The sequence below is a fragment of the Borostomias antarcticus genome (genome assembly GCF_949987555.1).
Source record: "Borostomias antarcticus genome assembly, chromosome: 17".
Taxonomy (NCBI): domain Eukaryota; kingdom Metazoa; phylum Chordata; class Actinopteri; order Stomiiformes; family Stomiidae; genus Borostomias; species Borostomias antarcticus.
Genome location: NC_140250.1, coordinates 24,419,149 through 24,445,796, shown reverse-complemented (window position 1 = coordinate 24,445,796; position 26,648 = coordinate 24,419,149). Strand labels below are relative to the sequence as shown.

Sequence of the window (26,648 nt, the reverse complement as noted above, 5' to 3'; positions counted from 1 at the left end):
TTCTCTGATCCGTTTATCTGCGACGCACAGAGAGGAGCTGCCATAGCGAAGCAAGGGTCTGGCCTCGGTCGACGTCTATCTCTTACTCTGAACTTTTCACATCTCTCAAGGAGTTCATTCAAGTATGGTTAAGGTTTCTTTCAATTCTGCCCTTGGGCAGAAAGATGTAAAAAAGGACACTGAAACTCTTATTCCGGAGGACGACAATGTGAGTAAAATCAATGGAACTTCCTAAACTATAACTGTTAACCTCAGTTGCTTTGTTTGTTTGCTACACGTCCTAGCTAGCAGCTAGCTACATAGCAAACAAGGTAAACAACGTAAGTTAGCTGTTACCACAAACGTGTTCATATAACTAAGCTGGATTTGCTTTGAAACAAATTTACTATTAAAAGCTGATTGAGAAGTTGAGAGAATTAGATGCGTCAAGTTTGGTTGACTTCTTAAGTAGCGAGCTGGCTAGCTAGTTTTATAAATAAAATATGGATATGGACACATCATTCGTTTGTTTAAGTTGTGGCCTTGGCAGTCTAGGCTCTAGACCAGAGTTGTGCTGTGCTGGTATCAGTCCTAATGCTTGCTCTGTAGTGCTGCCCCCCCCCCTCCTTTGGTGATGTTAGAACGGGGAATCATTTGCTCAGACATTGCATTGGAACAAAAGTAGCCTAAACATTTATCCTCATATTACAATTTGAGAAGAACCATTATTTGAGAATGTTAGAAAAGTTTCAATTCTTACAGTTAAGTAACACCAATAATTTACTATTTGTTTATTTATTTGATTACATGTAAAAGGGACAGTGCACACCAATCAACATTTCTACATTCATGTAAATGTGTCAGAGTTGTCTTATGAGTTAATTTTCATCTGTAGTCCCTTGGCAGGTCAACAAAGTCGCCAGCACTACAATACAATACAATACAATACAATACAATACAATACAATACAATGTAATACAACAGTTACGTAAGGGATAGTGAACAAGGGCCCGGGCTGATTACGCTGATTAAATGACCGACGCGGAGGTACGTTAGTGAAAAGCCCGAGGCGTAGCCAAGGTCATTTAAGAGTTCATTATCCCGCTTAAAACCTACAACGACTTTTTCAAACAGAAAAGGTAATCATGAAAACAAAATCCAAATACCTATATTGCTCATATTACAATAAAATACACGAGTACATTACAAAGGCAACATATACGTATGAAAAACAGTGAGCGCATACATGCAAAGCAACGCCAGAGTCAGAGATGAGATATAGTTAGCCTACCCATAGTTGCAAGTTTGGTTTTCAACACCTTGAGTGGTGAGAAAATTAGTCATGATTAAAGCATCTGTTTCACCATGACTCATCATCTCTAAACTCTCCACCTGCCTCTCCCATTCTCACTACCCATTCAGGCTTTTATTATACCTCCAGATTCAGATTCACATTTTCATTCCGTCAGGTAGTCTTGCACTTATGAGGAATTTGACTTGGTCTGTTGGTGCATGACAAACATGCAAGAACAAGATGGGACAGTGCAAAATACAATAGTGAAGAGATACTATACAATATACAATAGTGTATACCTGGATGCTGGCCCAGATTATGTTCATGACCAAAGAACATCTTGATTTGTAAATTGATTATAAAATGGCATACTACGGAAGGATAGCACAACATGCAGACTAAAAGGTCTAGGCGTAAGGTCTATTATTCGGTTCGCATCAGTGAGATTCTCGTCTTGTTTTTTTAGGACGCTGAAATGTATCATCTCTTATCTGACTTCCTTATCCTTTTTTTAAACTAGCCCACAAACTGTACAGGAAGAAGCGTTGACTGTACGTCCCCACGCATTCTCGTTCTCACTGTTCATAATGAGAGTAAAATTTCCTTCCGTCTTGAGTCTTCTGAGAGCAAATACAGCTGTTTCGCTCCTGTCCAGATTACTCCCCAAATGCAAAACATTTCAGGGACAACATAAAAAGGGAGCGAGTGTTTGTTTTTTCTACCACTTCCCCAGGCAGGATGCTACCTCCCCTGGTGGGAGAAGGTCAAGGTCAGCTATGCAGCTCAGTAGTCCGTGGGATCGAGCCAGAGAAGAGGTCTGCTTTGTTCATACACTTGGCTTGATTAACAAGTGGGGAGGATAGTAGTGAGCAGAAGAAAGGGCAGAGCAGGTGTGTGTGTGTGTGTGTGTGTGTGTGTGTGTGTGTGTGTGTGTGTGTGTGTGTGTGTGTGTGTGTGTGTGTGTGTGTGTGTGTGTGTGTGTGTGTGTGTGTGTGTGTGTGTGTGTGTGTGTGTGTGTGTCCATCTGTGATTTTGGAGGGTTGAGAAAAAACATTAGCCAAGCCATGATAGTCGGAGCACTAGCAGCTGTCTGTCTGGGAGAGATTACAGGAGTCTAAAGCCTAATTTATGCTTCTTCAAAAATGTCGTTCGACAAATGTCGTTCGACAAATGTTGCTCGACAAAAAAAAGTGTCGCCCATGACATCGAAAGTGTCGAGCGACGGTTTTAAAAGTGTCGACGAAGCATAAATTGGGCTTGAGTTCTTCCCCATTCTGTGAAATGAAGAGAATGTAGCCTAGCCTGCCTTGCCACCGAACTCTTCCTCATTGATTTCACCTATTATACTTTGTTGTGATGCAGATTTACAGTGACAGCACAGGCTCGTGTGTGCTACTATTAATATGCCTGACCTCTGTCAGGATAAACCTATAAACTTGACTCTTTTGCTATGATATTAGCAAGAGGCCTCCACCACTTTTGGAGCAATGCAGAGCGAAACAGCTATGGATGCCAAATGACCTTGCTACTTCATAAACCTGATGACGCTTGCCAGCCAGCGCTCACGACAGCAGGCCCTCGCCAGACTAGACTCTCCCTATGGCGTATAGGCCTAACCTTTACCAGGCTTCGTTGAAGGGCATGTCTGTCGTTCGGTGTGTTTGAGAACACGAGTAGATTTGATGGCGAGTTAGCGCTTCAGTCGCCCCTGTCAGCTGTGTTGATCAGCTACTGAGCTCTAGAGCTGTGATGAGACAGCAGGTGGCTGTGCCTGGTACATGAAGAGCTCCATAATAAGATTCCCATCAAGGTAGAGCAGCATACAAATGGGTGGTAATATACCTAGGCTGGCTATATGGAAATGTATGAAAAGTAGTTGGAAAAAAATCCTTATGCTGTATTTGTCAATGCAGAGTAGTGCTCATTGAATATGTTTACAGGGATCCATCCTATCAGTAAAATGAACTAAAGAAGTGGACCTTGTAACAGGTTTGACTCTGGTACTGTATAAGACTTGCTGTTCATAGTTCACCGTGAATTTATAGGAGATATTTTGGGCTTGTTAGGGTGAAGAAGGGAGGAGACAAAAATGTAGGATCATAGTGTGTCAGCTTTCTTTATTTTGGTTCATTCTCATGTGTGATGGCATGGGGCATGCGAAGGCTTATCGGTGCCTTAATTTGGTTGTTCCCTGTGGAGCCTGGTCTGCTTTATAGATATAGACAGTGGAGTCATTCCTCCCTATAGAACATAGTGTGATAGAATTAGGACACCCAGTCCAAAAACAGCCATTAGGCAGAACCGCCTCACGCTGGCCTGGTGTGTTAGGAGAGTGTGAGAGAAATGGATAAACGAGCAAAACGAGAGGAGAAACAGAGCAGCCTTGGCTGCTCCCACGCTTGCTCTTTCGTGTTGCCGTCTGTCTGTGTGTGTTTCCTCCGAGGCAGTTGGAGCCATGTGAAGTGCTGGCAGGGGATTACGCTGTAATCGCCTCAGCCAGCGAGCTTTAGCTAGCGCCTCCACCGGGGCGTCGACCGCTAGAACTTAGAGAAGAAGAGATTAAACCAGCCGGGAGAGACGAGGCAACCTCCACTCGCCCAGCTCAAGCCCCCAGCGCACCCCTTCGCCCCAATACCGCTCACCCCTCTACCCCCCTCCTCCACCCACCAAAATGTCAGGTTAGGCTAATACGCATCTAGGTATAGACTCCACCTTAGCCTCCAGTCTGTCCAGCAGAAAGACTACACCTGGCCATCTTCATGTTGCTTGCATCCTCAGAGTAGAGGATGGGGTTTCCCAGAGGACCCCGCCTGACTGAAACTATAGCTCTTCCTCAGGCACTGATACTCTAGCCTGCCTCGTTGTGAGGTACGCAAGCTCAACCGCTCCATGGCGGGTATTACAGCCGTCCCCTGCTTTTTTGAACGAAGGTGTTTGGAAAAGGCTGGTTAGAGCCACAAGTCTTTCCTGGCTGTGCTCTGGTTAGTGAAATTGGTCATAGCTAACCACGGTTGAAAAGAAATGCTAGAAAGCCCATTCATTTACACCTAGGCTACATGCTGAGATAATGTGTCATGTTCCCTGGTAACGCGATACGGTCGGACTTAACCGACATCGTGTCGGCGGTGCTGAATTAGACATTGAGTTTGGCTCTGCCAGGTAGGAATTTGCATCTGTGGCGGCAGCTCTCGAGGCAAGTAGAAACTCGCACAGCACGAGCCGAGGTCTGGGAACACAGGGATAGGCAGGCCACCGGGCAGGGAGCCAGGGACACCCGAGGCCCAGGTCTGGGAACACAGGGATAGGCAGGCACACCCGAGGCCCAGGTCTGGGAACACAGGGATAGGCAGGCACACCCAAAGGCCCAGGTCTGGGAACACAGGGATAGGCAGGCACACCCGAGGCCCAGGTCTGGGAACACAGGGATAGGCAGGCCACCGGGCAGGGAGCCAGGGACACCCAAAGGCCCAGGTCTGGGAACACAGGGATAGGCAGGCACACCCAAGGCCCAGGTCTGGGAACACAGGGATAGGCAGGCACACCCGAGGCCCAGGTCTGGGAACACAGGGATAGGCAGGCCACCGGGCAGGGAGCCAGGGACACCCAAAGGCCCAGGTCTGGGAACACAGGGATAGGCAGGCACACCCAAGGCCCAGGTCTGGGAACACAGGGATAGGCAGGCACACCCAAGGCCCAGGTCTGGGAACACAGGGATAGGCAGGCCACCGGGCAGGGAGCCCAGGGGAGAGGAGGAGGGTGTCACTCCCTGATGCAACGTGTTTCATTCCCGACAAGAAGCAAGTTCATAAGGTCATAAGGGAGAAAGGAGAGTCCACAACAACAACACGTTTAGCCCCATAAACATTTAGTGCCTCAAAACGTTCGAAGCATACGGTGCCTCATACCATGCGAAGAACCATGTCAAAGGGAGGAGCATCGAGAAAACCCATGTGTCCGTTTGTAATGGTTTCCATGTCACGGTCAATCTGGTTCGGACAGACAGAGACACATTGATCCTCAGCCTAGCGTGACCGTACGACACAGGCAGGCCAGATGAGCACAGTGAATGACCCAGTGGGGCTGGCAGCTCAGCAGAACAGAAACCAATCGCTGTCTGGAGAGGAAGAATAAACATTGGCAAAGTTTGAAGAAGAAGAAGACTGTATCAGAGATACAGAGAGGACTTCCGCTAACGTGGAATTGGTGGGCCTATAGAGTTAAAGAGAAGTCAGGGTGAACTAGTGGGTGGTGATGTTTGTCAGCTAGAGGGAAAAGAGGAAGTTGGTTTACATTTACATAACAAACTAACCAGGCGCTATAGAGGAAGTTGGACACAGGAACAAGACTGTCTGAGACCAAGTTAATTTGAGTTGTGCCTGTGGTCACAAAGTGAGAGTGAAGGGTTGAACATTAGATTAAGCAAGTGCAAACTCGCAATCGCTGCGGCCATCTACGCGCATGCAGCCAGACTCGGTTTTTGAGGTCATTTCTGTGGACCAACCAGAGCGAGCTATAGAACTGCTGATCGCAGCTAAAAAGGCGTCTCTGGACAGGAGTGTGTTGGAAGATAAACTGAAGAGGCTGCTATAACCCCCCCCCCCAAATAAGATGACGTGTTCGGCCATGTTCACCGCTGCACACATGCTCACACAACGTCTGCAGAGGAACACAAACAAAGCCCCATCATCGGAGGCCAGCGATAACGATAACTTATCAGCCAAATTGGGATGTGTTGAGAGAGGTGATAATGTTACTAACAAGAAAGCTCATAGATCATTTTAATCTTGGGGTGGGGGGGGGTTATATTTTGGGTAATTAGGCCTAGCAGAAGTTCTCTAGCAGTTCATAATGACTGGGAACTCCTCCGTTTGTCAGCTATGGCGGAACCGTTCACCAGACAGCAGTGTTTGATTTAACTGGAGAAGAGACGTGGCGTGAAAAGAGAAAAGCCCCAGGAGATGTTCCCTTTCTACTCAGCCAGACAGAGTGGGCCTGATGGCACGGGTGTTAGCTTGTCTTTCTTGTCTCTCTGGACCCTGCGGCCTCGCCGTCGCTCTGCCTTTGCCCCTCGGCCTCCTCACCGCCACACCACTCGTTCACCCACGCTCACTCTCTGCTGCGGCTTTAGGAGACCTGGTATCGTCCCTAGAGCGTTGTGCTGACGTTGGCACGTTGACTCAGAGTCGACCTGACTCAACATGGAGGCCGGACCGGTACCCTTTCAGTTGCTCAGTTACTTCACTTTCAAGTGTTCATCTCAAAAGTGTCTCTTCCTGTTTTCTGAAGTCCTGACTCATTCCCCCCGCCCGGTTGCCACGCCAACTATGCAGGGACAGTCAACCGCTTTAGACGTACATCCTTGCCAGTAAATGTTCCAGTCGCGCCATAAAACGGGCCCTTCAACTTCCTCATTGAAATGTGGAGTGAAACTATGAGCTTGGGTGTGTCAGAGAAGACTTTGCGGTTAATGATTTTCTACACGTCAGTTACTGAACTTACCTTCCTCCACCTATATGGAGGGGATTGCCCAGGTCTGAAAGTCCCTCATTCATTTAGGGAGTGAAGGTGGAAGATGAAGGAGTAACGAACTTGCCTGAGCATGTAGAAAGGCCTTATCAGCTGGACCGGTAGTCCCTGTGACTTTCAACTGCAATCCTGTGTTTGCACGTCGATAAGCCCGGTGTTGTGTTAAACTATCGTGAGTCCACATGACACACGCCCTTAGTCCCTTCCAGCTCAAATCAGCTGAGACGAGCTCAAAGTCTGCAGTCTGGGCGAAGAGCAGCGTTCAACTCAACTGGGCCTTTTATGACGAGGGCTCCAAACGACGCTCTGTCCTTCATCTCTGACCTGCCAGCGATTCCCCCGATAATAGTGATCAAAGTCCGACGTGATGCTGAATTAACAGATTCAAAGAGCTCACAAGCCTTATTTAGCATCTTTGATCTAGGATGGTATCTCGAGCTGACTGCAGCGTGGCGTTGGTAGAATATTGAACATTTCCCCTACCCTTGACACTGCTCCTTCTTTTTTTGTAGCAAGTCCTCGCTCTCTCTTTCCATCTCTCCATTCCCTCTCTTTCTCTAGCCGTGTGATTTTGCTTGCTGGATTTAGGACGGTCTGCTCTTTGGGCCGGGGCCGGTCTGGGTGTGGAGCTCTCCTTCGTTCCTCTCAAACAAAGCCTTTGTTTTTGACCCGGCCCGTTTAGAACAACGCGCTCCATGTCTGGACGCTGTGACCCGGAACAGTCACCAGGACATCCCGATGATGTGGTGTTTGGTGTGTTTGTTTATTTTCTTTGTGTGCTCAACCGTCCCTCCCACACTGCCTGGCCTACATGGGAGAGAGCCTATATACTTATAACCCCCCCCCCACACAGACACTGAGATGTGAGAGAACTGGGTCGGAGTAAGCAGAGGCAGGGGGGGCAGGTGGCAGGGCAGGGCCCTCGGGGACAGCTGCCTGGTGGCTGGGGATAAAGAGGAAGGATATTGAATGACAGCGGGGAAGAAGAAGTGAACGAAGGGAGTCAAACCTGTTTACTGAATTATGCAAACATGTTTCTCTGAGTCTGAAATATGCCGTTTTATCTAACCTTTAAAATCATGCAACGGTCCACTTAGATTTCATTCTCCCTCAATGAGAGGCTCTTAGTCGGTTCGGCGGTGTAATTTGCGAACATGAAAATGCGTAGGCTAGCCTTGATGACACACTTCAAAAACAGCAGGCCTCTAGTGTTTGTACTGTGTTTTGTGTGTCTGCCACACTCTAAACCTCCCCTTTACGACCCTGAGATCGGCCTCCATGTTTGTGTGTGTGTGTGTATATAATGCATATGTGTGCACGTGTATGTGTGTGTGTATCCATGTCTCACCTCCCTCCCTCTCTCTCTGTCCCTGTAGGACCCGGAGGTGGGCATCCCGCTGCGTCGCCAGTCCAAGGTCTGGTGCTGGTGCATGTGCCTGGGTCTGGCCCTCATGCTGTCTGGGGTGGTGGTGGGAGGGGCCTACCTGTACAGGTATTACATCCTGGAGGTGAGAGGCAACCTATCACAACACAGCAACTATTACCACTGGCCTGACTATTCAACCATAGCCTACATCATTAGTCTTCTCAACTCACAGTATTGTAGCCTGTAACCTATGTACAGCTTCATAATACCAAATTAATGTTTCCATTATATTTTACACATACCGGTACATCATGCCCATTTTTAACATTACATGAAATATGTGTTTCAAAACTAAAATCCCGCTAGCTAGATGGTACAGTGTCTTATAGAGAGCCACGCCCTAAGTGTCCTCCTCCACCCCCGGGCGATGCCCTCATTCAGGAGGGCCAGGTGTTTGTGTGCGGGGTGAAGTACCGGGAGGAGAACTTCATGGTCCCGGAGGAGGATGAGGCGGACTTTGCCGCACACTACCGCCAGGTGCAGGAGAGCATCCGCGTCCTGGAGGAGGAGCAGGTGGCGCTCATCAACGTGCCCGTGCCAGAGTTCGACGACAGCGACCCGGCCGACATTGTCCATGACTTCAACAGGGTGAGGAGGGGAGGGCGTGGGAGAATGGCGTCATAGGGACAGTTTCCTATAATTATCAATTTTACATTGCCATGGAGATGGATTATCTATTGAAAAGGCCCCAGATCCACCATACCTGGTGTTGTGGAGTTGACGGGGTGTTGTGGAGTTGACGTGGTGTTGCGGAGTTGACGTGGTGTTGTGGAGTTGACGGGGTGTTGTGGTGTTGACGTGGTGTTGTGGTGTTGACGTGGTGTTGTGGAGGCAGTGTTTTAACCGTATATTTAATCTGTTCCTCTCCCAGAGACTGACAGCCTACCTGGACCTGAGCCTGAACAAGTGTTACGTCATCCCCCTCAACACCTCCGTCGTCCTGCCCCCCAGGGACTTCCTGGACCTGCTGGTCAACATCAAGGTAAGCCCTCTTAGAGGAAGCGTTGAACCAGGGATAGTCATACTCCAGAGATGAAACGCTGGGAAAGACCTGTGTCCAAACGGGAGGAGGCAATACATAGTCAGTTTTCATAGAACGTTAAGCATGTGCATTTTATTATGGTAACTCTTCATCTCCACCTGTTGACACAGCCAATCTGTGTGAGTCATTATATCCTCCTAGTGTGAAAGCCTGCTATTATTGACCAGTACTGGTATGTAATGACTTTGCTTAGCTAACGAAGTAGGCAGCCATGTGTTGCCACAAATGATCTGAGGGGCCGTGGAGACTTGAGGATGCGGGCGGTTTGGCTGAGGGTTCTGCTGAGTCCACTCCTCGCTAAACTGTAACTCCTCAGGGACTCAGCAGCCCCATACCAGACCAAGGTCATCTCCGGGGCTAACTCAAGCCATTCACAGCTGTGTTGTTTTCGTGTATTGCCCGACAGATATTGAGTTATTGACGCACCACCTGCTAGTGGGAGCAAGAAAGTGTCTTAGTCTAAATGCATGCTTTCATGTTCTTTGGAGCTGTTTCCTGTCTGACGCCTGTTGGTGACACTGTGTTTCCTATGAGCTCTTAAAGATATTAAAAAGACTTGGATCCTTTTTCCAGGTTGAGTATCTCATACTTTATTGATTGTAAGCAGTATTTACAAGCAGTATCATGTGCAGCAGGTAATTGTTAAAGTTCAATACTGTGTGTGTGAGAGAGTGAGTGAGTGTGTGTGTGTTTGAACATGCTTTTTTGCCATCATGTCACATTTCCGTTTATTGGCGTGTCCCTCCCGTGTCCCCCCCCAGGCTGGTACCTACCTGCCCCAGTCCTACCTGATCCACGAGGAGATGATGGTGACGGAGCGCCTGGACAACGTGGACCAGCTGGGATACTTCATCTACAGCCTCTGCAAGGACAAGGACACGTACAAGCTGCAGCGCAGGGACACCATCCTGGGTGGGTGTGCGCACGCACGCACGCACACACACACACACACACACACACTACCCAACAAGACACACAAACACGCACACACACACACCCACACACTACCCAACAAGACACAACAAGACACGCACACACACACTACCCAACAAGACACACACACACACACACATTACCCAACAAGACAGACACATTACCCAACAGGTTAGACACAGACACATTACCCAACAAGACAGACACACACACACACACACACACACACACACATTCATTCATTTATGTACTGTAAAACCTAGGAAATATATTGGCCTCGAATATGGTAGCACAACAACACTGGCACTGCAGTCAAAGTCTAACACAGCAGACATTTTGTCATCTTCGTGCCAGCTATAGTCTGCGTGGGTGGAGCGGTTCATCGGAGTGTCGGGAGGCAAACGCTCATCTGTTCTTTTCCTCACGGGGGATGAGCAGGGACTTGTTTTCACAGGGGGTGCACGAAACCCATTCAAATGTTACTTACTGTAATGAGGTGCTCAGTAGTCTAGACATTCAAGAGGGCGGTTCATTCTGTCTCGGGGAAGAGGGGGCAACGTGTGGAATAATAAAACCCGTCTTCAGCGCATAACTATTGTCTCCTATACGGCGGGCCGGGTCCTTTGCCAACCTGTCCCATTGGCGTATACCTATTGCCATCATATTGTATTAGCCTACAAGCCAAATAGCCTACACAAAAAAAACGCATTTAATTCAGATTTACTTTATTGTACTTCATTGCCATAGAAAGCATATGCCTACTGTACCACCACACCTCCCAAGCAACTCTTAACATATGATTATTTGGCTCTGTAATTTGTGCTCTTGTACTTCACACACAAGGATATCAATTGACCTCCTGCGAAGCCTAAAGCGTTTGCTTCTTTTCCTCTCCAACCCCATGTTCATTAATAATAATTAATATCATTATAATATACTAGTAATTATTATAATTACAGGACCCAAAGGGGGGGGGGGTTTATTTAGCCACACAGTGACACATTGCACAGACGTAGTGACAGGTGACATGGCACACAACACACACACACACGCGTGCAATTTTTCGGGTGCCGCCGGTGGAAATTGCTCAGTGCATTTATCCCATCCCAGCTGTCCTCCTCCAGGAGTAATGGACAGCCGTCGCTCGTGGCGCCTGGGGACCAAGTCCAAGTGCTCAGTTCAGGTTCTGGTCAGGGACCGGACTGAAGAGCATCTGTTCTTCTGCATGTTTTTCGTATTGGGTTCTTTGGGAGAAAACCCTTGCGAACACGGGGAGAACATGCAAACTCGGCACAGAAAGACCAGGAGACCTTCTTGCTGTGAGGTGACAGTACTAGGTACTGCGCCACCCTGCCACACATGAGCGATTCTGGGGTTCAGTGTCCTGCTCAAGGAAACATTAGCACACTCCTGAAGCTGGGATCGAACCGGGGACCCAGCCGGACGCTCTACCTCCCGAGCCCATTAATTTATTATCACACCTAGCCTGTTTTTCATATTGTGGCACACCTCATTGGCTTGGGAAAGGCTGCTTCTTTCAATTATTCCACCCCTATATTTGACACATCTCCACTGACGTCTGGGTACCATGTGTGGGTGAAATATAAAAAATTGTGCATGCCTATTGCCAATAGTGTTTGACTTTCGGGTTTGCATAAGAGCAACACCATGATCCGAGATCTTATCTTATTCAGCTTTTGTTCCAAGAATATCTTGACTGACTGGTTATGAAAGCATGCCTCTTTTATAAACATTACCTTTTAAGAAGCATTTTCTCACACAGGTACGCACACACACGTCACACACACATCATACAGTACACACACTTGCAACGAACCCTAGTCTTTTTAATTTCCACATACCTGACTCATACTGTTCCAATGAATCAGGTGGACCTTGTTCAGACACGCACTGTTTGTGGCCAGCTCACCTGTGGCTACTCTAGGAATTTCTTTAATGTGCTTTAATGTGCTTTCAGCATTTTCACCTCTATCTCTGATGTGTGTTACAGGTATGCAGAAGCGCGAGGTCCTCAACTGCCGCAAGATCCGTCACTTTGAGAACAAGTTTGTGGTTGAGACTTTGATCTGTGAGCCTTATTAGTCACCCCACAGTGGGCACAGCGGCACATAGTCTCCTCATGAGTGCTGTGAGAGACTTTATTCATTCAGTTTCTTTTTTGATTTTATTTCTTTTTTCATTCATTATTAGTTTGTGTGTGTGTACAGTATGTGTGTGCGTGCGCGTTTTAATGTGAAGCTGTTTTATGATGTCATAAGATATGATATGTACAGTGAAAAGGGTAAACCATCAGCTGGGTATTTTTCAATTCTCTTTTATAGGGTACGTTAGATTGACAGTGGGGAATTATATTTTGGGGTAAGAACTGTTTTCCTAAATGTCAACTGTTTTGAAACATCTGATACCACAGATTGTCTAGTTTTAAATTGAGTCAAATGTTTTTTGAATACAGAAATGGAAAATGCAAACACATTGAAAAATGCTAATTTTGTAAAGCTAATGCTAATTTGGGGTATTTTTAAGGTTTTTATTTTTATTTTAATTGTCTGCTGTAATCATGGATACACTGCACCTATGCTTTCTTAACTGGAATTTATCTTCAAATAAGAGTGATTCTCTTTGGTCAAGCTTTAAGAATAACTTCAAAACTGAGATGATAGAGAGATTTAATCCAAATATATTTTTTTCTCATTTGAAAGAATAAAGAAAAATAAACACTCTTATGTTAAGGTCAGTGATATTTTTCCCAAAAAGTTCTTTTTCGAATGTATTGTTTTTGGATAACTCAGTTTATTGTATTCACTTGTTTAACTCTGTAAAGATATGACCAACACCACAATAAATCTTAAACAAGAAGCTTCTTTTTGAGGCTAGTGTCTTCTCGAATATATAAACCAAGTACATAGTATGTTAAGAGTAACTATTCACCACTATTCACCTATCTTGTTGTCATAGTCAACAAACAACCTTGTGCACTCATGTGCTGCATGCTTGTGTGACAGCCCTTCCCATGTGAACATACAGTATTTACCACACTTAAGTGTTGTCATGTTGGCCCTGTTGTCACTCAATCATGATTACTACACACTGTCTGTGTATAGAGGTCACATTCGCTTACGCTTGCTGCCATAGCAGTATGTCTAATGTGATGGTGTACCAGTTGGCATACAGTAAAAGCTGTTACATGATCATGGTGGAAATCATCTTCAGATTAAAGAGTAATGAGTTGGACTTTGCTGAGGGATGTGATGGGAACGGAGCCAGGTGGTAGGTGAAGGTTCACCTTGAGGCCGGCAGTCACTGAGACTATTTGGAGAGAATGATACAAGCCCTATCTCTGCTTCTCTACCGAGGGCATCTTATCTGCGACCGGGTACTTGTGTTTCCTCAATCCAATGAGATGAACTGATTAAACGTAGTCTTGCAGTGCAGAGTAAACAGTACAAAGGTTTGATACTATGGCTCCATACAGAGTAGTAGGCATGGCACACCTCAACATGTTTGGTTTATAAGATCCTTTTTTTTCCTTTCCTCTCCCCCATCCTAGTTTGTCCATATTTTGTCCATCTTCCATTCTTTGCCAGTGATTAATTTCTCACTCCAGCTCTGGTGAAGTGTCCCTTAACATCCTACTAGAGGACATGTGGACATGTAGGCAGGTGACAAGGAGAGACAGAAATAGCTGAGTGTCATCAGACTCCCTGTCGTCACAAGCATTTCTCTCTCTGAAGTGGGAGACGGCAGCTATCAATAAGACTGTCAGCGAGTGCCAGCCTGGAGTAGGAGAGCTTCCTGTCAAAAATAAAACTTCTGATTCACAGAATATGCTGCTTGAATTTATGCTAATTGATTGACGCTCTGGCTGATGACACCATTAACACCTGAGATGATTTATGAAGAGCTGCTATTAAGGGAATATGTGGGTGTGAGAAATCTATATTAGTCTATTATACCACAGTGGTATGGCTGCAAAGGCAAGGGATTACAGGAAGTTAAATACAGTGTTATGAATCTGGATATGCAGAAACAGTCACTGATCCCACACGGAGTTCCCCTGGGTGCCTTCAGCCTCCAGGTCAATATAACATTATTATTATTATTATTATTATATACCTGTATAACATTATAATTATATAATTATAAAACGTTATTATTAATATAGCATTATTAGCCTAATTTAACCAGGACACTATTGTAAACGAGTGAAAAGAAAAGAGACCAGGTGCAGGACAAACCGGAGTAGCAAATGAGAAAAAGAGTGTGGAGTCCACACACTGGAGCATATAAATGATGAATTTTCCCATTAGTTAATTTACCATTGCAAATGAGACCTTGGGCTCAATGGGCTCCCTTGGCTAAATAAAGGTAGGCCTAACATAAAAATAAATAATTAAAATGATAGGATTTGGCTCAGCGCAATATTCAGCAGAAGGGTAGCCTAGTGCAGTTTTGACGGCTGTCAAATGTAGTTTGTGATGTTTGCTTTGTGGGGGTCTGGTCAATTCTACACATGTTAAAACGTGTGCAAGCACACACACACACACACACACACAAGCTGCCTTGCATTTCAACTATGGGCGTGATATCTCCCAACAGCAACATGATCCAGGGCCTTGAATAAGCAGCAAAATTCAGCTGCCATACCAGGTTTTAAAAAGTATCTTGTCTTTTCACTTTACACTGGTAGCCCCCATGTATAATTAGGCTACACTAAGCTACAGACTAGACAGTAGAAAATGAATTGGAGTAATTTTGCTTATTTTTATTTTTATTATGTTTATGACACATATCATGCACACTTTGGGTATTTATGTTTTAGCTAGCATCATGTGGTTGGGAAATAATTATATTTAAAGTTCATACCGTCAGCAAGTTCCTAGAAATACAAATCCCAGAGTGCCTTGCTATTGCTTGTCCGTTCTGTAAACGTTAGCCAGGGCTTGTGTGCCACTTTTCTAACTGTTTCCATTTTCACGAGATAAACCCATTACGACTTAGTATTTCCACAAATGTGTGAAAGGGAACATTTCGTCTGAGTAAGTAGCATATCATTTTGTTTATCGTGCAACAAATACTCATGTCTACTACAGTGATTTTAGTTGAACATGCTAGTGTACATGCTAGCTCTGCTAGCTCTGTGTATCTGTTACCATAGTAACATTCTGACAGCTGGTGTATCAGGCTACACGATGAAAAACCCAAACTATTTTTGTTTGTAGGTACTTCCTATAACATACTGCTCAATGTACTATCTTGTATGTTAGCCTACATCCCCTGTCCTGTTTTGTGTCCTGTCCTTTTATTGTTATGTGATTATGTGCACTTTATTCTGTTTTTTGTTTTAGTTTATTTTATATATTGTACAGCACTTTGGTGCAACTTCGGTTGATTTTAAACGTGCTTTATAAATAAAGTTGACCTTGACCTTGACCTTGTAGGGGCCTGCTGCACAGAATTCTCTCTAGCATGCACCAGAAACAACATTAATTTATTCTCTGCAGCCTATGCCTATTACTTAGCCTAACATTTAAATTAAGCAAGCTTAAATATTCCCACGTTTCCAGTGCTCGACTACAGTTTGTCATTGTTTCTCAGGTTTGCAGGTGTTATGAACAATTATGCGATTGTCCGTCAGATTGGAGAGGGTGCGTTTGGGAAAGCCTTCTTGGCCAGGGAAAGAGATGGAGGAGGAGGTGACAGACAGTGTGTGGTTAAAGAGATCAACCTCAGAAAGGTAGACCACCCTGCCACATACATGGTAGCTCATAATGCTTATACTGGAGCCACATGGGTTTTAGCTAATGTGACATTAAATACAGCATAATCGACTAAATAATGTCTTTAATGCATTACTATAAGATCACTTTTTTATGATCCATAGATGTCACCTAGAGAAAAGGAAGCATCTAAAAAGGAGGTGACACTGCTCTCGAAGATGAAACATCCCAATATTGTCACCTTCTTCAAATCATTTCATGGTTTGTATTCATGGCAGATTTTGTCCGAGTCCGTGTGTGTGTGTGTGTGTGTGTGTGTGTGTGTGTGTGTGTGTGTGTGTGTGTGTGTGTGTGTGTGTGTGTGTGTGTGATGCTAGTCTGTTCATATGCTGTGGTTTCAGAGAGGAATAGTCTGTACATTGTGATGGAGTTCTGTGATGGAGGGGACCTGATGAAAAGGATCAGCATGCAGAGAGGGGCTCTGTTCACTGAGGAGCAGGTAAACACACACACACGCACACATACACACACACATACACACCTACATACACAAATACAGGTTGCATGTAGCCTTGAGACCATCCTGATTTCGCAAGCTCACTTTCAGTTTGCTTCCACAGAGGCTAGGTTACATGTACTGCGTACACACAAACACTCATTCTCACAAAAGTCCTAATAACACACGCACATAAACACACATTCACATGCTTACTGATGTCCTCTCTCATTGAAACTCTTCAGATCATGGATTGGTTTGTACAGATCTGCCTTGGACTGAAGCACATCCATGACAGAAAGGTCCTGCATAGAGACATCAAAGCACAGGTAATGCTTCTAATAACTAACTAGGCAGTTAGAAACCACTGAAGCATCAAAACAGAGTTTGTAAATCACAAGGATCCAATATAGGCCAAAATGCTTATGCATTGACATCAATGGGAATGTCAAGATTAATGGGAAACCCAGATATAAAATTAGGATTCCACCCATAAAAACAGCATTAGAATTTTGAGTTTCATGGCGTGTTGATATTTTGGAAATGGTACAGAGCTCGATTATATCTCAGACAAGGGCCCTGCTGTGTAGCACCTCCCAACATGGGCACTGAGAAGACAGGCCCATTCCTGTTCACATCCACCTCCATTCATATTCACATTCAACTCCAAATCCGACCCAGTCTAGCCAGTTCATCGTTGTTGTTTTTAAACACAACCATGTATTTGTCATTTTCCCCCAGAACATCTTTCTTGCTAACAGTGGATCGAAAGCAAAGCTGGGAGACTTCGGAATTGCAAGAATGTTAAACAAGTGAGTTACAAGTAATCTTTCCCTCCCGGGACAGGCGTGTTTATGGCTGTGCACTGGTACACGCAAGGCTCCAAAACATGACATTAACATTCCATACACTGCAGAACTATGCGGTTATTGTTGCATGGTCTGAAACGTGCAGTGTCCAGATCATGTGGATGATTTGCCTTATTATTAATTTGGTTTAAGAGTCAGTGTTTGAAACATATGTGCAGTCACTGATTTAGAAGTTATAGAACAGGCCCACACCTTCCTGGCACTATTCTACCTAATGAATTGTTTTCTGAAAATGTAATTCTAATAATAGTTCTTAATGGTATGTGGTTGGACAGCACCATGGAGCTAGCCAGGACTTGTGTGGGGACACCATACTACCTCTCTCCAGAGATCTGTGAAAACAGGCCATACAATAACAAGACGTATGTACACTTGTACTTATATACTTATATATACCTTTATCTCCCCTCCTGTTTTTATTGCCTCTCCCTGTCTCTTTCTTTGTCTCTTTGACTCTATCCGTGGTTGTCTGACAGTCAGCCCTAATTTCATACACAAACCAGCAGTTAGCCATGACTATGACTGTAATTTAGTTCCATGTCTCTGGCTGCTGCAGGTGGGACACTGAACACTCTGAACACACACACTCTCTCTCTCTCTCTTTCTCTCTCTCTCTCTCTCTCTCTCTCTCTCTCTCTATCTATCTATCTATCTATCTATCTATCTCACTCATAGCCTACACAGTAGTAAAACTATTGTTTTACAGTAGTAAAACTAATAAACTATTGTTTTAATGCCTTGATCCTTCTTAGGTTGCTTTTAACATCAGGCCAGGGACAACAGGTGAAAATTAGTTTGCTAATCCTGGCACATTTACAATTGTAAAATTGTTGATTAATGTACAATGTCCCTGAATCAAATAAACTAAACTAAACTTAACTAGTCTCTGTAGCAGTCACTATCAGTCACTACAGTAATAAAGTGATAGCAAAAATGTTGGGATTGAGTAGTATTAGTAGTAGTTGTTGTTGTAGACTAGTAGTAGTACTGTAGTAGTAGTATGTACTTTATTGAAATTGCACTGTACAAAAAGGTAACACAGTTGCACAGTATCTGTGTGTGGGCACACTCATATCCTGATATCCTGTTTTATGTTTTGACGAATGTGCGAATCTAAAAATAAACCCCCTGTGTGAAGTTTTAACAACACTAACTGGTTGCAGAAATGGTCAAACTAAAATGACTCAAAACATAGATAGCACAACAGCCTGAGACATTTATATTTATATTTTCATTCTTTGAAAGTGAAATCAATCCCACCTTGAACACTTCTAAGAAAATTGTACAAGATCAAATACGGTCTGAATATGGTCTAAATGCAAGTCACTAGTTCGGTTTTATTTACTCTTGATAGCCACACACAGAAGAGTAATAGTTGTTGAAAACAGCTTCACAATTCTCAATTTGACTATCAGGGTATTCTGTATAGAAACCATGGTTGTCAACAGCTACTGTAAAGCAGCCAGACTGGACTGTCACATTAGCTACCTGGTCAATCAGTCTTCTGGCTGCAATTAGGGCACACATTTTCTCGTTATACAGTCATTTTCTGGTCCGGACGCTGAAATGGGTGTCCTTCCTCCACACAGGCCGCCTGCACACACACTGCCCCTCTCTCTCGCTCTCTCTCACTAACACACACACACACACACACACCCACACCCACACACTTGGCTGTCCTTGGCCTGTTGTCGCAGCATTGTGTTTTGGGCTGCTATTGTTCTGCTTTCCAGTCAGGGGTTGTTTTGAAACTCAGAGAGGGTGTTACCCTGTGAGTCTGTGGCTTCAGCCATCAAGCACCAACACCCCTTAGCATACAAGATGGAGGCCTGTGTGCTACAGACAGGTTAAATGCCCATGCACCTAACTATACTGTAAATATAATGATGGGTGGTGTGTGTTTGTGTTTGTCTTTGTCTGTTTGTCGACAGGGACATCTGGTCTCTGGGCTGTGTCCTCTATGAGCTCTGTACCCTGAGGCATCCAGTAAGCACTGCTACGTTACCACTACCCAATATCAAGCCCTAAACAGTCAGAACGATAAAATGTTTCTCAATTACATAATCTCACCGTGTCATTGCGTATTTGTGTGTGTGTGTTTGTGCAAGTACATTCTTTCATGTCACAACCAGTACTTGGGTGTGAACATGAGTATGTGTGTCGGTATGCATTTCTACTTATGCATGTGACTTAGTTGCTGATGCATTTGTTCAAAAACTCATATCCGCACCCACAGTTTGACAGCAGTAGCCTGAGACAGCTGGTGGGGAAGATTTGCAGGGGGCGCTATAACCCAGTGTCCACCCGCTACTCCTACGACCTTCGCCTGCTGGTCACCCAGCTGTTCAAGGTCAACCCTCGGGACAGGCCCTCTGTCAGCTCCGTCCTCAAACGGCCATTCCTGGAGAAACGCATCAGCAAACACCTGGATCCCAAGGTAACCAAGATGAGGACTTGCACTATGAGGTTCGGGTTCGAGAGGGGTTGTACTGTTGGTCACACAGGCTGGGAAGGCCATCGTGACATTTCACGGCACCCCACTGTCAACTGTTTTGTAACTGCTCTGTTGTGAAACAGATTGTCCTTTATCATTGGAGAAACTGAGTGAAGACAAGAATATGTTTGTTAACTAACATGCTCATGCCTTGAATTGCAACCTCTGCATATAACTATTTTGTGTGAGCTGAAAAACTGTGATCTCGAAAAACTAGGTCACAGCTTTTACTGACAAGTAGAAACGAGAACCGCTCCTCAAACGCACACACACCACACATCCTGTACAGCCTATCTGCAAACCACATCATTTCACAGAAGTCTTAAGACTTCCCGTCAAAAACCAACATCAGCACGCATGTGATATGGTATGGTATGGTATGGTATCTGTATGTGGGTTTTTGTGTTTTTTTAGATTTTCGTGTGTGTGGAGGTGCTGTGTGCGTTTGTGCAGTCGCTCTTTGGCATATGTGTGTGTGTGCGTGTGTGTGGAGGTGCCTGTGTGTGTGTGTGTTCTGGAACATCAGGATGTCCTGAGCGGTTTCCTTCCCTCTGGTCTGGACGTGTCTAGGTGATTGAGCAGGAGTTCAGCCACACAGTGCTGCACAAGCAGAGAGCGGCCGGCCCGCACCCTGCTACTGCAGTACAGGCTGGGCCAGCACAGGCTCCACCAGGTACTCAATCACTCACTTCTATGTGTTTTTTCTCAAGAGCACACACTTGTTCTCACTCTCTTTAGACACCAGTGCTCTCTCTCTCTCTCTCTCTCTCTCTCTCTCTCACCCCCTCCCTCTCTCTTTCTCGCTCTCTCTCTCTCACCCCCTCCCTCTCTCTTTCTCCTCTCTTTTGCAACTTTCACTTCCTGTTTACCTCTAGCAGTCTCTTTTTCCAATCCTGAACCTGGATCATGTAGCTATATAGCTCCACCTACTGATCAGTTAGTGTCATAACATGATCTCAAATATCTGCTATTACAATCCCACGTTCACTTTAGCTCTTTGGCACCAGAACTGGCCTAACACACTGTGACTTACTAAGATATTTTGGAATGTAACATAAACCTCAGCCTTATTTACCAGCCCCAACAAGGAACCCCGTCAGGTGAATAGTGCGGGACAGTTCCAAAGCTTGTGCTATTTTCAGCAAGTGTAATATTATCGTAGCAACATTACCAAGTCTTCAATTAACTCGGTGTATACCTACTTCGTCAAACTTTTTCTTTTTACATGTTAGTCATTTAGCAGACACTTTTATCCAAAGCAACTTAAGTTAATTTGTCTACAGTAAGTGAAGCGACTCCACGCCCAGTCAGCGTCTGTAATGCCTTCTATTGGTTGATTATGTCACCAACCGTCCTCTTGTTTCATCTCCTCTTGGTCCAGTCAAGGTCCCCAGGCCCAGAGAGAGGCCTACTCCTCGGCCAAAGCCTGGGCCCCAGGTGAAGAAACTGTCCCCCAGACCAGAGTGGAAAGTCCCAGTTAGAGTCAACATCCCACAGCATAAAGTAATTGATTTCTCCTTAGCTCTGTGACGTAAGAAACTCTTCTGAAAATCTACACTGCTGAGATGAAAGCAAGTTGCTTGAACTTTCCTACCAGGACAAATGATGACCAATAATAGTATTTAACCTTATTAGGCCAGTTCGTTAGTCCAAAGATAAGGGGAGGAAATATACATAGGTTCTTTCCTGTTTACTGTATAAAAGCCTTGTTCATCACCTGAAGTACGTTGCAAGTACATAGTCTCTCGCATATGACTTAAATGGTAAATTAAGTGCACTTATACAGTATAATACTTAACAATGTGGGGTTCAGTGTCATGCTCAAGGATACTTTGACACGTTGCCAGACACCTGGAATCGAACCAGGAACCTTCTGATTCCCAGCTACTGCCACTCCGACTTCTGTCAAACACTCCTCCATGTCATCTCTCTCCTCTTCAGCCTTTTCAAGCGCCGGTTGCAGATCTACCAGTCAGACGATGCATCCAGCAAGACCCCAAGTGGAACGGTCAGGCGGTCAACTCCTACGACCACTACCACGCCCAGCTGGACGCCATCCAGAGGAAATACAAGGATGACCCCTCTAATCCCCCTCCGTCTCCTCCCCATCCTCATCCCCACCGTCATCCTCCGGAGAGGCCTGCGGAGAGGTGTGAGGACAGAGGCGTCCTCGTAGAACCCTATCAGCTGTGAGTGCTCTTCTTTCCAACATGGCAGAGCTTTCTATTAACAGACGGATTTGCAGTTCTATTTGCAGATAGCATTGGTTCATGCATGGTTCAAAAAATGAATGGAGGTGAATGGCCGGCCGTGTTTGGGTGGCCCATGGACCCGACCCGTGCTTCGGATCTGCTCCAAAATGTAAGGGGTTCTAAGTTGGACCATGGGACACCCTTCCACTAAGTTCTGCGCTGTCGCTAGGGCGGAGGTAATTAAAGTGGGTGTGTGATTGAGGGGCTAGAGCCAGGCGAAGATAGCATATGATGTACACACTAAAGTGTGAATCAATTGGCTCTGCTGTAGTATAATTTGTGTTTGTGTGTGTGTGTGTGTGTGTGTGTGTGTGTGTGCATGTGCCTCTTAGGGTGGCTGCTGCTCGTAACGAGTACTTACAGAGGAGGCAGGAGGCCAACCAGTACAAGCTGAGAGCAGAGAAACAGCTGGTGGGTCTGACGCCCACTGTCCCACTAATGCTGGGCTCACACTGCAGGATTTTGGGCCTGATTGATCCCCTATTCACCCCTCCCGACAATCAGAGGAGAAATCTGATCTGGAACGTTGGTCGGTACTGAGGTTTACAGATCCAATCTCAAACTTCCCGATTGGCTCGCAGACCCATCATAGCGGCCCCGATAATATGAAGCATGTTTGATGATTAAGATTATTACTACTTTACAAGCGAGACGGCGTGTGGTTCGTTGCTCCCTTGGGCACGATTATATCCTGTACATTATGTAGTTTGTGATAAGCCGTTATTTTCAAATCTTGTTGTGTGCGCATGTTTGAGATTCGCAAGAAGAACATCTGTTCAGATTCTCCTTATGTGCGTGATGCAACCCGATTTCAAAATCGGTTAGGATTTTAAATATCCTGTAGGGTGAGCCCGGCATCACACCTGCTTTGCTCTGACATGTTCCCCAAAGACTCTGCATTTCAGAGACTGAAATAGGCGTGTCTGTCTGTGTGTCATAGAAAAGAATGCACCAAAAAATGGATTTCTGTCATATTCCTGAGCTCACTCCGTCATCTACCCTGCTCTCCCCGCCGGACCCTCAGGGTCTGCGTCCGTCCACTGCAGACGCTGACCGGTACAGGCAGGCTGGGCTGGAGCAGGAAGCAGAGCGCCCCTCACACCCTCACACACCCCAGGGACACAGGAAACAGAAGGGACAGCAGGTGAGACAGGCCAGGGGGTGGAGGACTGGACGAGTGACCTGTTGATGATGATGGCCAACTACCTGTTTACGTCAACAAGTGTCTGCATTCTGACGCGCGCGCGTGTGTATGTGTGTGTGTGTGTGTGTGTGTGTGTGTGTGTGTGTGTGTGTGTGTGTGTGTGTAGGAGTATTTGCAGCAACTACAGCACATCAGACAGCAGTATTTCAATGAGATGAGAGAGATCAGGATGAGAGCTGGACCTGAGGTAATGATGACATTTCCAGAGGTTTGTCTCCAGCTTCAGCTTCTAACACTGTCTGACTACCAAACACTTCATGTCTTTAAAAGTCATACAGCTAAATGGAATAAAAGTGTGTTGGCATTGGCATAGTGCTGGTTAGACTTTCTTGTATCTCTCTCAGGCTCAGCCAGCAGTCAAACCAGGGACGTACCTGGTAGAGAGACCCAGACACATAGAGATACCAGCTCCCAGGAGAGACCAGGACAGAGAGGGAGCCCAACCCGCCCCGGTAAGACCAGCTCACCAATATAATATTGAAGAAGATCGGACCTACAAATGTATCTGTAACAATTATGTTTTTTTCTGTATATAATTGATAGAGGCCTGTGTGCCTAGACAGTTAAAATAACACTAAGAGTTGCTTATGTGAATGTGAGGGGTGGGTGTGCAGGTGCAATCAGTGAAAGGTAAACAGATAGGACCAATAGAGGGGGGTTAGGGATGGTGTGGCAGACAGGAAGCAATGTTTGAGGCAGGAGTGGAAAACCACAGGTTTAATGAGCAGAAAGGACAAAGTCGGCAGTATGGACAGAAGTATGTGAAGACAGAGAGGTGATAGTGAAGGGCATATCAGAACTCAGGAACGGGAGCATATCGGTATGCAGTGTGTCAGGATGATAGTATATTTATACATCCTGAATATCATAAATATACGGTGTCCTAACACACAGCATACCCATATGTTCCCATTCCTGAGTTCTGATATGCTCGGGATATGACAGATATCCAATTTGGATATTCCCAGTTACAGACCCTTTTCGCCCAGTATATATTGAACATTGGTCTGTACAAATGCTGACATTTGATTGGACATGCATTCGCGTGCATATGCATATTCATGCTGTAGGACATGGAGGAAGCCCTCAGAAAGATCCGCCAGGAGAACCAAGATGAGAGGAGAGCAATGCAGAGGAAGCACAAAGACAAGGTTAGAGAACATGTATACATGCTACATGCATGTAAACATACTATATATATATATAGTGTATATATCCATGGGTGGGACTCAGAACACTAGTCTTTCTTAATGTCAATCAAGAAGAAAGATACTGTTGGCTACTCCACCACCATGCTCAAAGTCATGCCCAGTGCCTTTTCTCCATGGAGCCTAAATAAAGGTTATGAATGAATGAACGAATGGAACGAATGAATGAATGGACATACAGTACTGTATATATCTTGTGTCCACAGAAAGCAATTATGTTTGAGATACGATTGGACGATGAAGAGGATGCTGAGAAGGAGGAGGAGAGGAAGGCTGATGACAAAATAGAAGAGGATAAAGAGGTAAAACAGCACGGCCATTTTGTACAAGAGTGATGCGCTCTAGTTTCGCAGTATTGACACAACTGTGTGTGTGTGTGTGTGTGTGTGTGTGTGTGTGTGTGTGTGTGTGTGTGTGTGTGTGACTAGGAGATAGACCCCCTGAACCAGACACTGAGCTTTCAAGCGGGCGAGGAGATGAGGCACAAGGACTGGTCAGTGCCTGGGGAGAAGGCGGGGCCTGATGGAGCCCCGCCCAGTTCCGAGGCGAGGAGGAAGGGGTGGGGTCAGGGAGCGCCCCAAACTCTCTTGAACGCTCTGGCTGAGATGGACGTGTCGTCTGTCTGTTCCACCATGGCTGCGCCTGAGCAAGGTGAGTGAGGGGAAACACACACACACATCACACACATTTATGATCACAAACCCTGGTACACTACATGCATAAACACTCATGTACCCTCTCCTGGCCGGCTCGAGTAACTACAAGTATCCTTCATCCATATGACAAAATAAAAATAATTATACAATAGCTAGTTCCGACCGTGCATTGTGATTGGCCAAGACACATTCCGAGCCGTGCCACTATCAAAAATAAACAACACAAACGGGCAAATCACTGCGTTGCCCATAGCAACGGTAAACAATAAGAGGAGAGAGAACTATTTCAGTCTGCGGAGGGCTGAAAGGCAATTTAGCAAAACTGAACACTACAATCCCATCTTTTTCACACAAAAAAATGAACGACGGTGCAGTGCTGTTGTATAGAAGCAATAACACACCCACTACGACCGCAGCACAGCCGTGCCAATAACCACGGCAAAGCACTCCCTCTCGAGTGTTATTGCCTAATTGAATCCTATAAAAAAAAAACATTTGTGATTACAAACCAAGATGGATAAAAACAATACTTCAACTATATGGTTTCCCTCAGGTGACGCTCAAGAGGAGGGAGAAGGAGAGGGTCCTGGCGGGAGGAGGCGGTGGGGAGACGGACCCCCCAATACCCTGCTCAACGCCCTGGCCCAGGCTGAGCTCACCTCCACCCTGGACTCACAACCACCAGGTCTGTCTGAGGGGACGTCAGTGACCTGACCACAGGGGACTGGACAGGATCATGACTCAGAGCCTCCATCTCTTTTAGATCTGGTTGAAGGGAAAGAGAGAGCGGAGGGGTGTGAGGAGGAGGAGGAAGAGGCGGAGGAGGAAGATTCCGACGTAGAGGTGGACGAGGAGCGTCTGGAGCCGAGGTCGGACGATGACGACACGTGAGTGTGACAGCCGGGCGCTGGTCAACCTTACAGACGGGGTGGGAGGCCTGATAATGTTCAAGATGGTCAGTTTTAGGTTGGTGCTACTCACACATTCATGTCTTTCCATAACTAGAATATATACTTGGAATGTGAGGAGAGGATGCATCAGTTGGATATCTGACTCTACGTATAAGCTAAAACCTAAACTAGCCTCCGGTTAAAGATCCATGTTTGTGATTCCTTCACCTGTTCTTCAGGAATTTCGAGGAGTCTGAAGATGAGCTGAGAAAGGAGGTAGCCGAGTCCATGGTGAACCTCTTCATAATGGAGGATGAGGAGGATGGACAGAGCAAGGAGGAGAGAGACGGAGGAAGGGTTGGAACAGACGGAGCCGTAAAGGGAAAAGAACGGGAACCTTCGGATCCCCAGCAGATGGACCCAGTGTTGGAGCCCACGTGTGAAGACCCCACAGAGGGGGACCCATCTCAAACCAACACCCAGCCTGAAGAGTGTGAGACTCAGGACCAGGCTTTACACAAGGACCAGGCCCCGATAGGAGCCTGTGAGGACACAAATCAGCCGACAAATTAGTATTCATATTTGATCCTTGATGACCCTTTATTGTGAGATGTACAATAAGTGGAACTATTATCAAATGT

The 26,648-nt window shown here is 45.7% G+C and overlaps 2 protein-coding genes across 2 annotated transcripts; both read left to right on the top strand.

Annotated features, from left to right (window-relative positions):
• The first annotated feature begins 23 nt into the window (after positions 1–23).
• Positions 24–13,089, top strand: itm2bb (integral membrane protein 2Bb). Its single transcript, XM_084451902.1, has 6 exons — positions 24–208; positions 8,176–8,307; positions 8,607–8,813; positions 9,097–9,207; positions 10,029–10,179; positions 12,212–13,089. The coding sequence occupies exons 1-6, from the start codon at positions 125–127 to the stop codon at positions 12,301–12,303; spliced, it is 777 nt and encodes a 258-aa protein (XP_084308028.1). The 5' UTR covers positions 24–124; the 3' UTR covers positions 12,304–13,089.
• A 2,740-nt stretch (positions 13,090–15,829) lies between these two features.
• LOC311320399 (serine/threonine-protein kinase Nek5) lies at positions 15,830–26,580 on the top strand (the record flags this gene model as incomplete). Its single annotated transcript, XM_084452130.1, has 21 exons — positions 15,830–15,955; positions 16,103–16,199; positions 16,340–16,437; positions 16,680–16,763; positions 17,176–17,246; positions 17,579–17,665; positions 19,235–19,289; positions 19,540–19,740; positions 20,368–20,470; positions 21,179–21,300; positions 21,739–21,986; positions 22,382–22,460; positions 23,074–23,193; positions 23,360–23,440; positions 23,598–23,705; positions 24,324–24,404; positions 24,668–24,763; positions 24,890–25,112; positions 25,671–25,802; positions 25,881–26,004; positions 26,247–26,580. The coding sequence occupies 21 exons, from the start codon at positions 15,830–15,832 to the stop codon at positions 26,578–26,580; spliced, it is 2,670 nt and encodes an 889-aa protein (XP_084308256.1).
• Positions 26,581–26,648: the final 68 nt, after the last annotated feature.

Excerpts from the sequence above, each read along its gene's own strand:
- itm2bb (XM_084451902.1), top strand. The coding sequence starts at position 125 with ATGGTTAAGGTTTCTTTCAATTCTGCCCTTGGGCAGAAAGATGTAAAA. Across the intron at positions 9,208-10,028 it reads ACCTGCTGGTCAACATCAAG|GCTGGTACCTACCTGCCCCA; the intron begins GTAAGCCCTCTT and ends GTCCCCCCCCAG. Across the intron at positions 10,180-12,211 it reads GCGCAGGGACACCATCCTGG|GTATGCAGAAGCGCGAGGTC; the intron begins GTGGGTGTGCGC and ends TGTGTGTTACAG.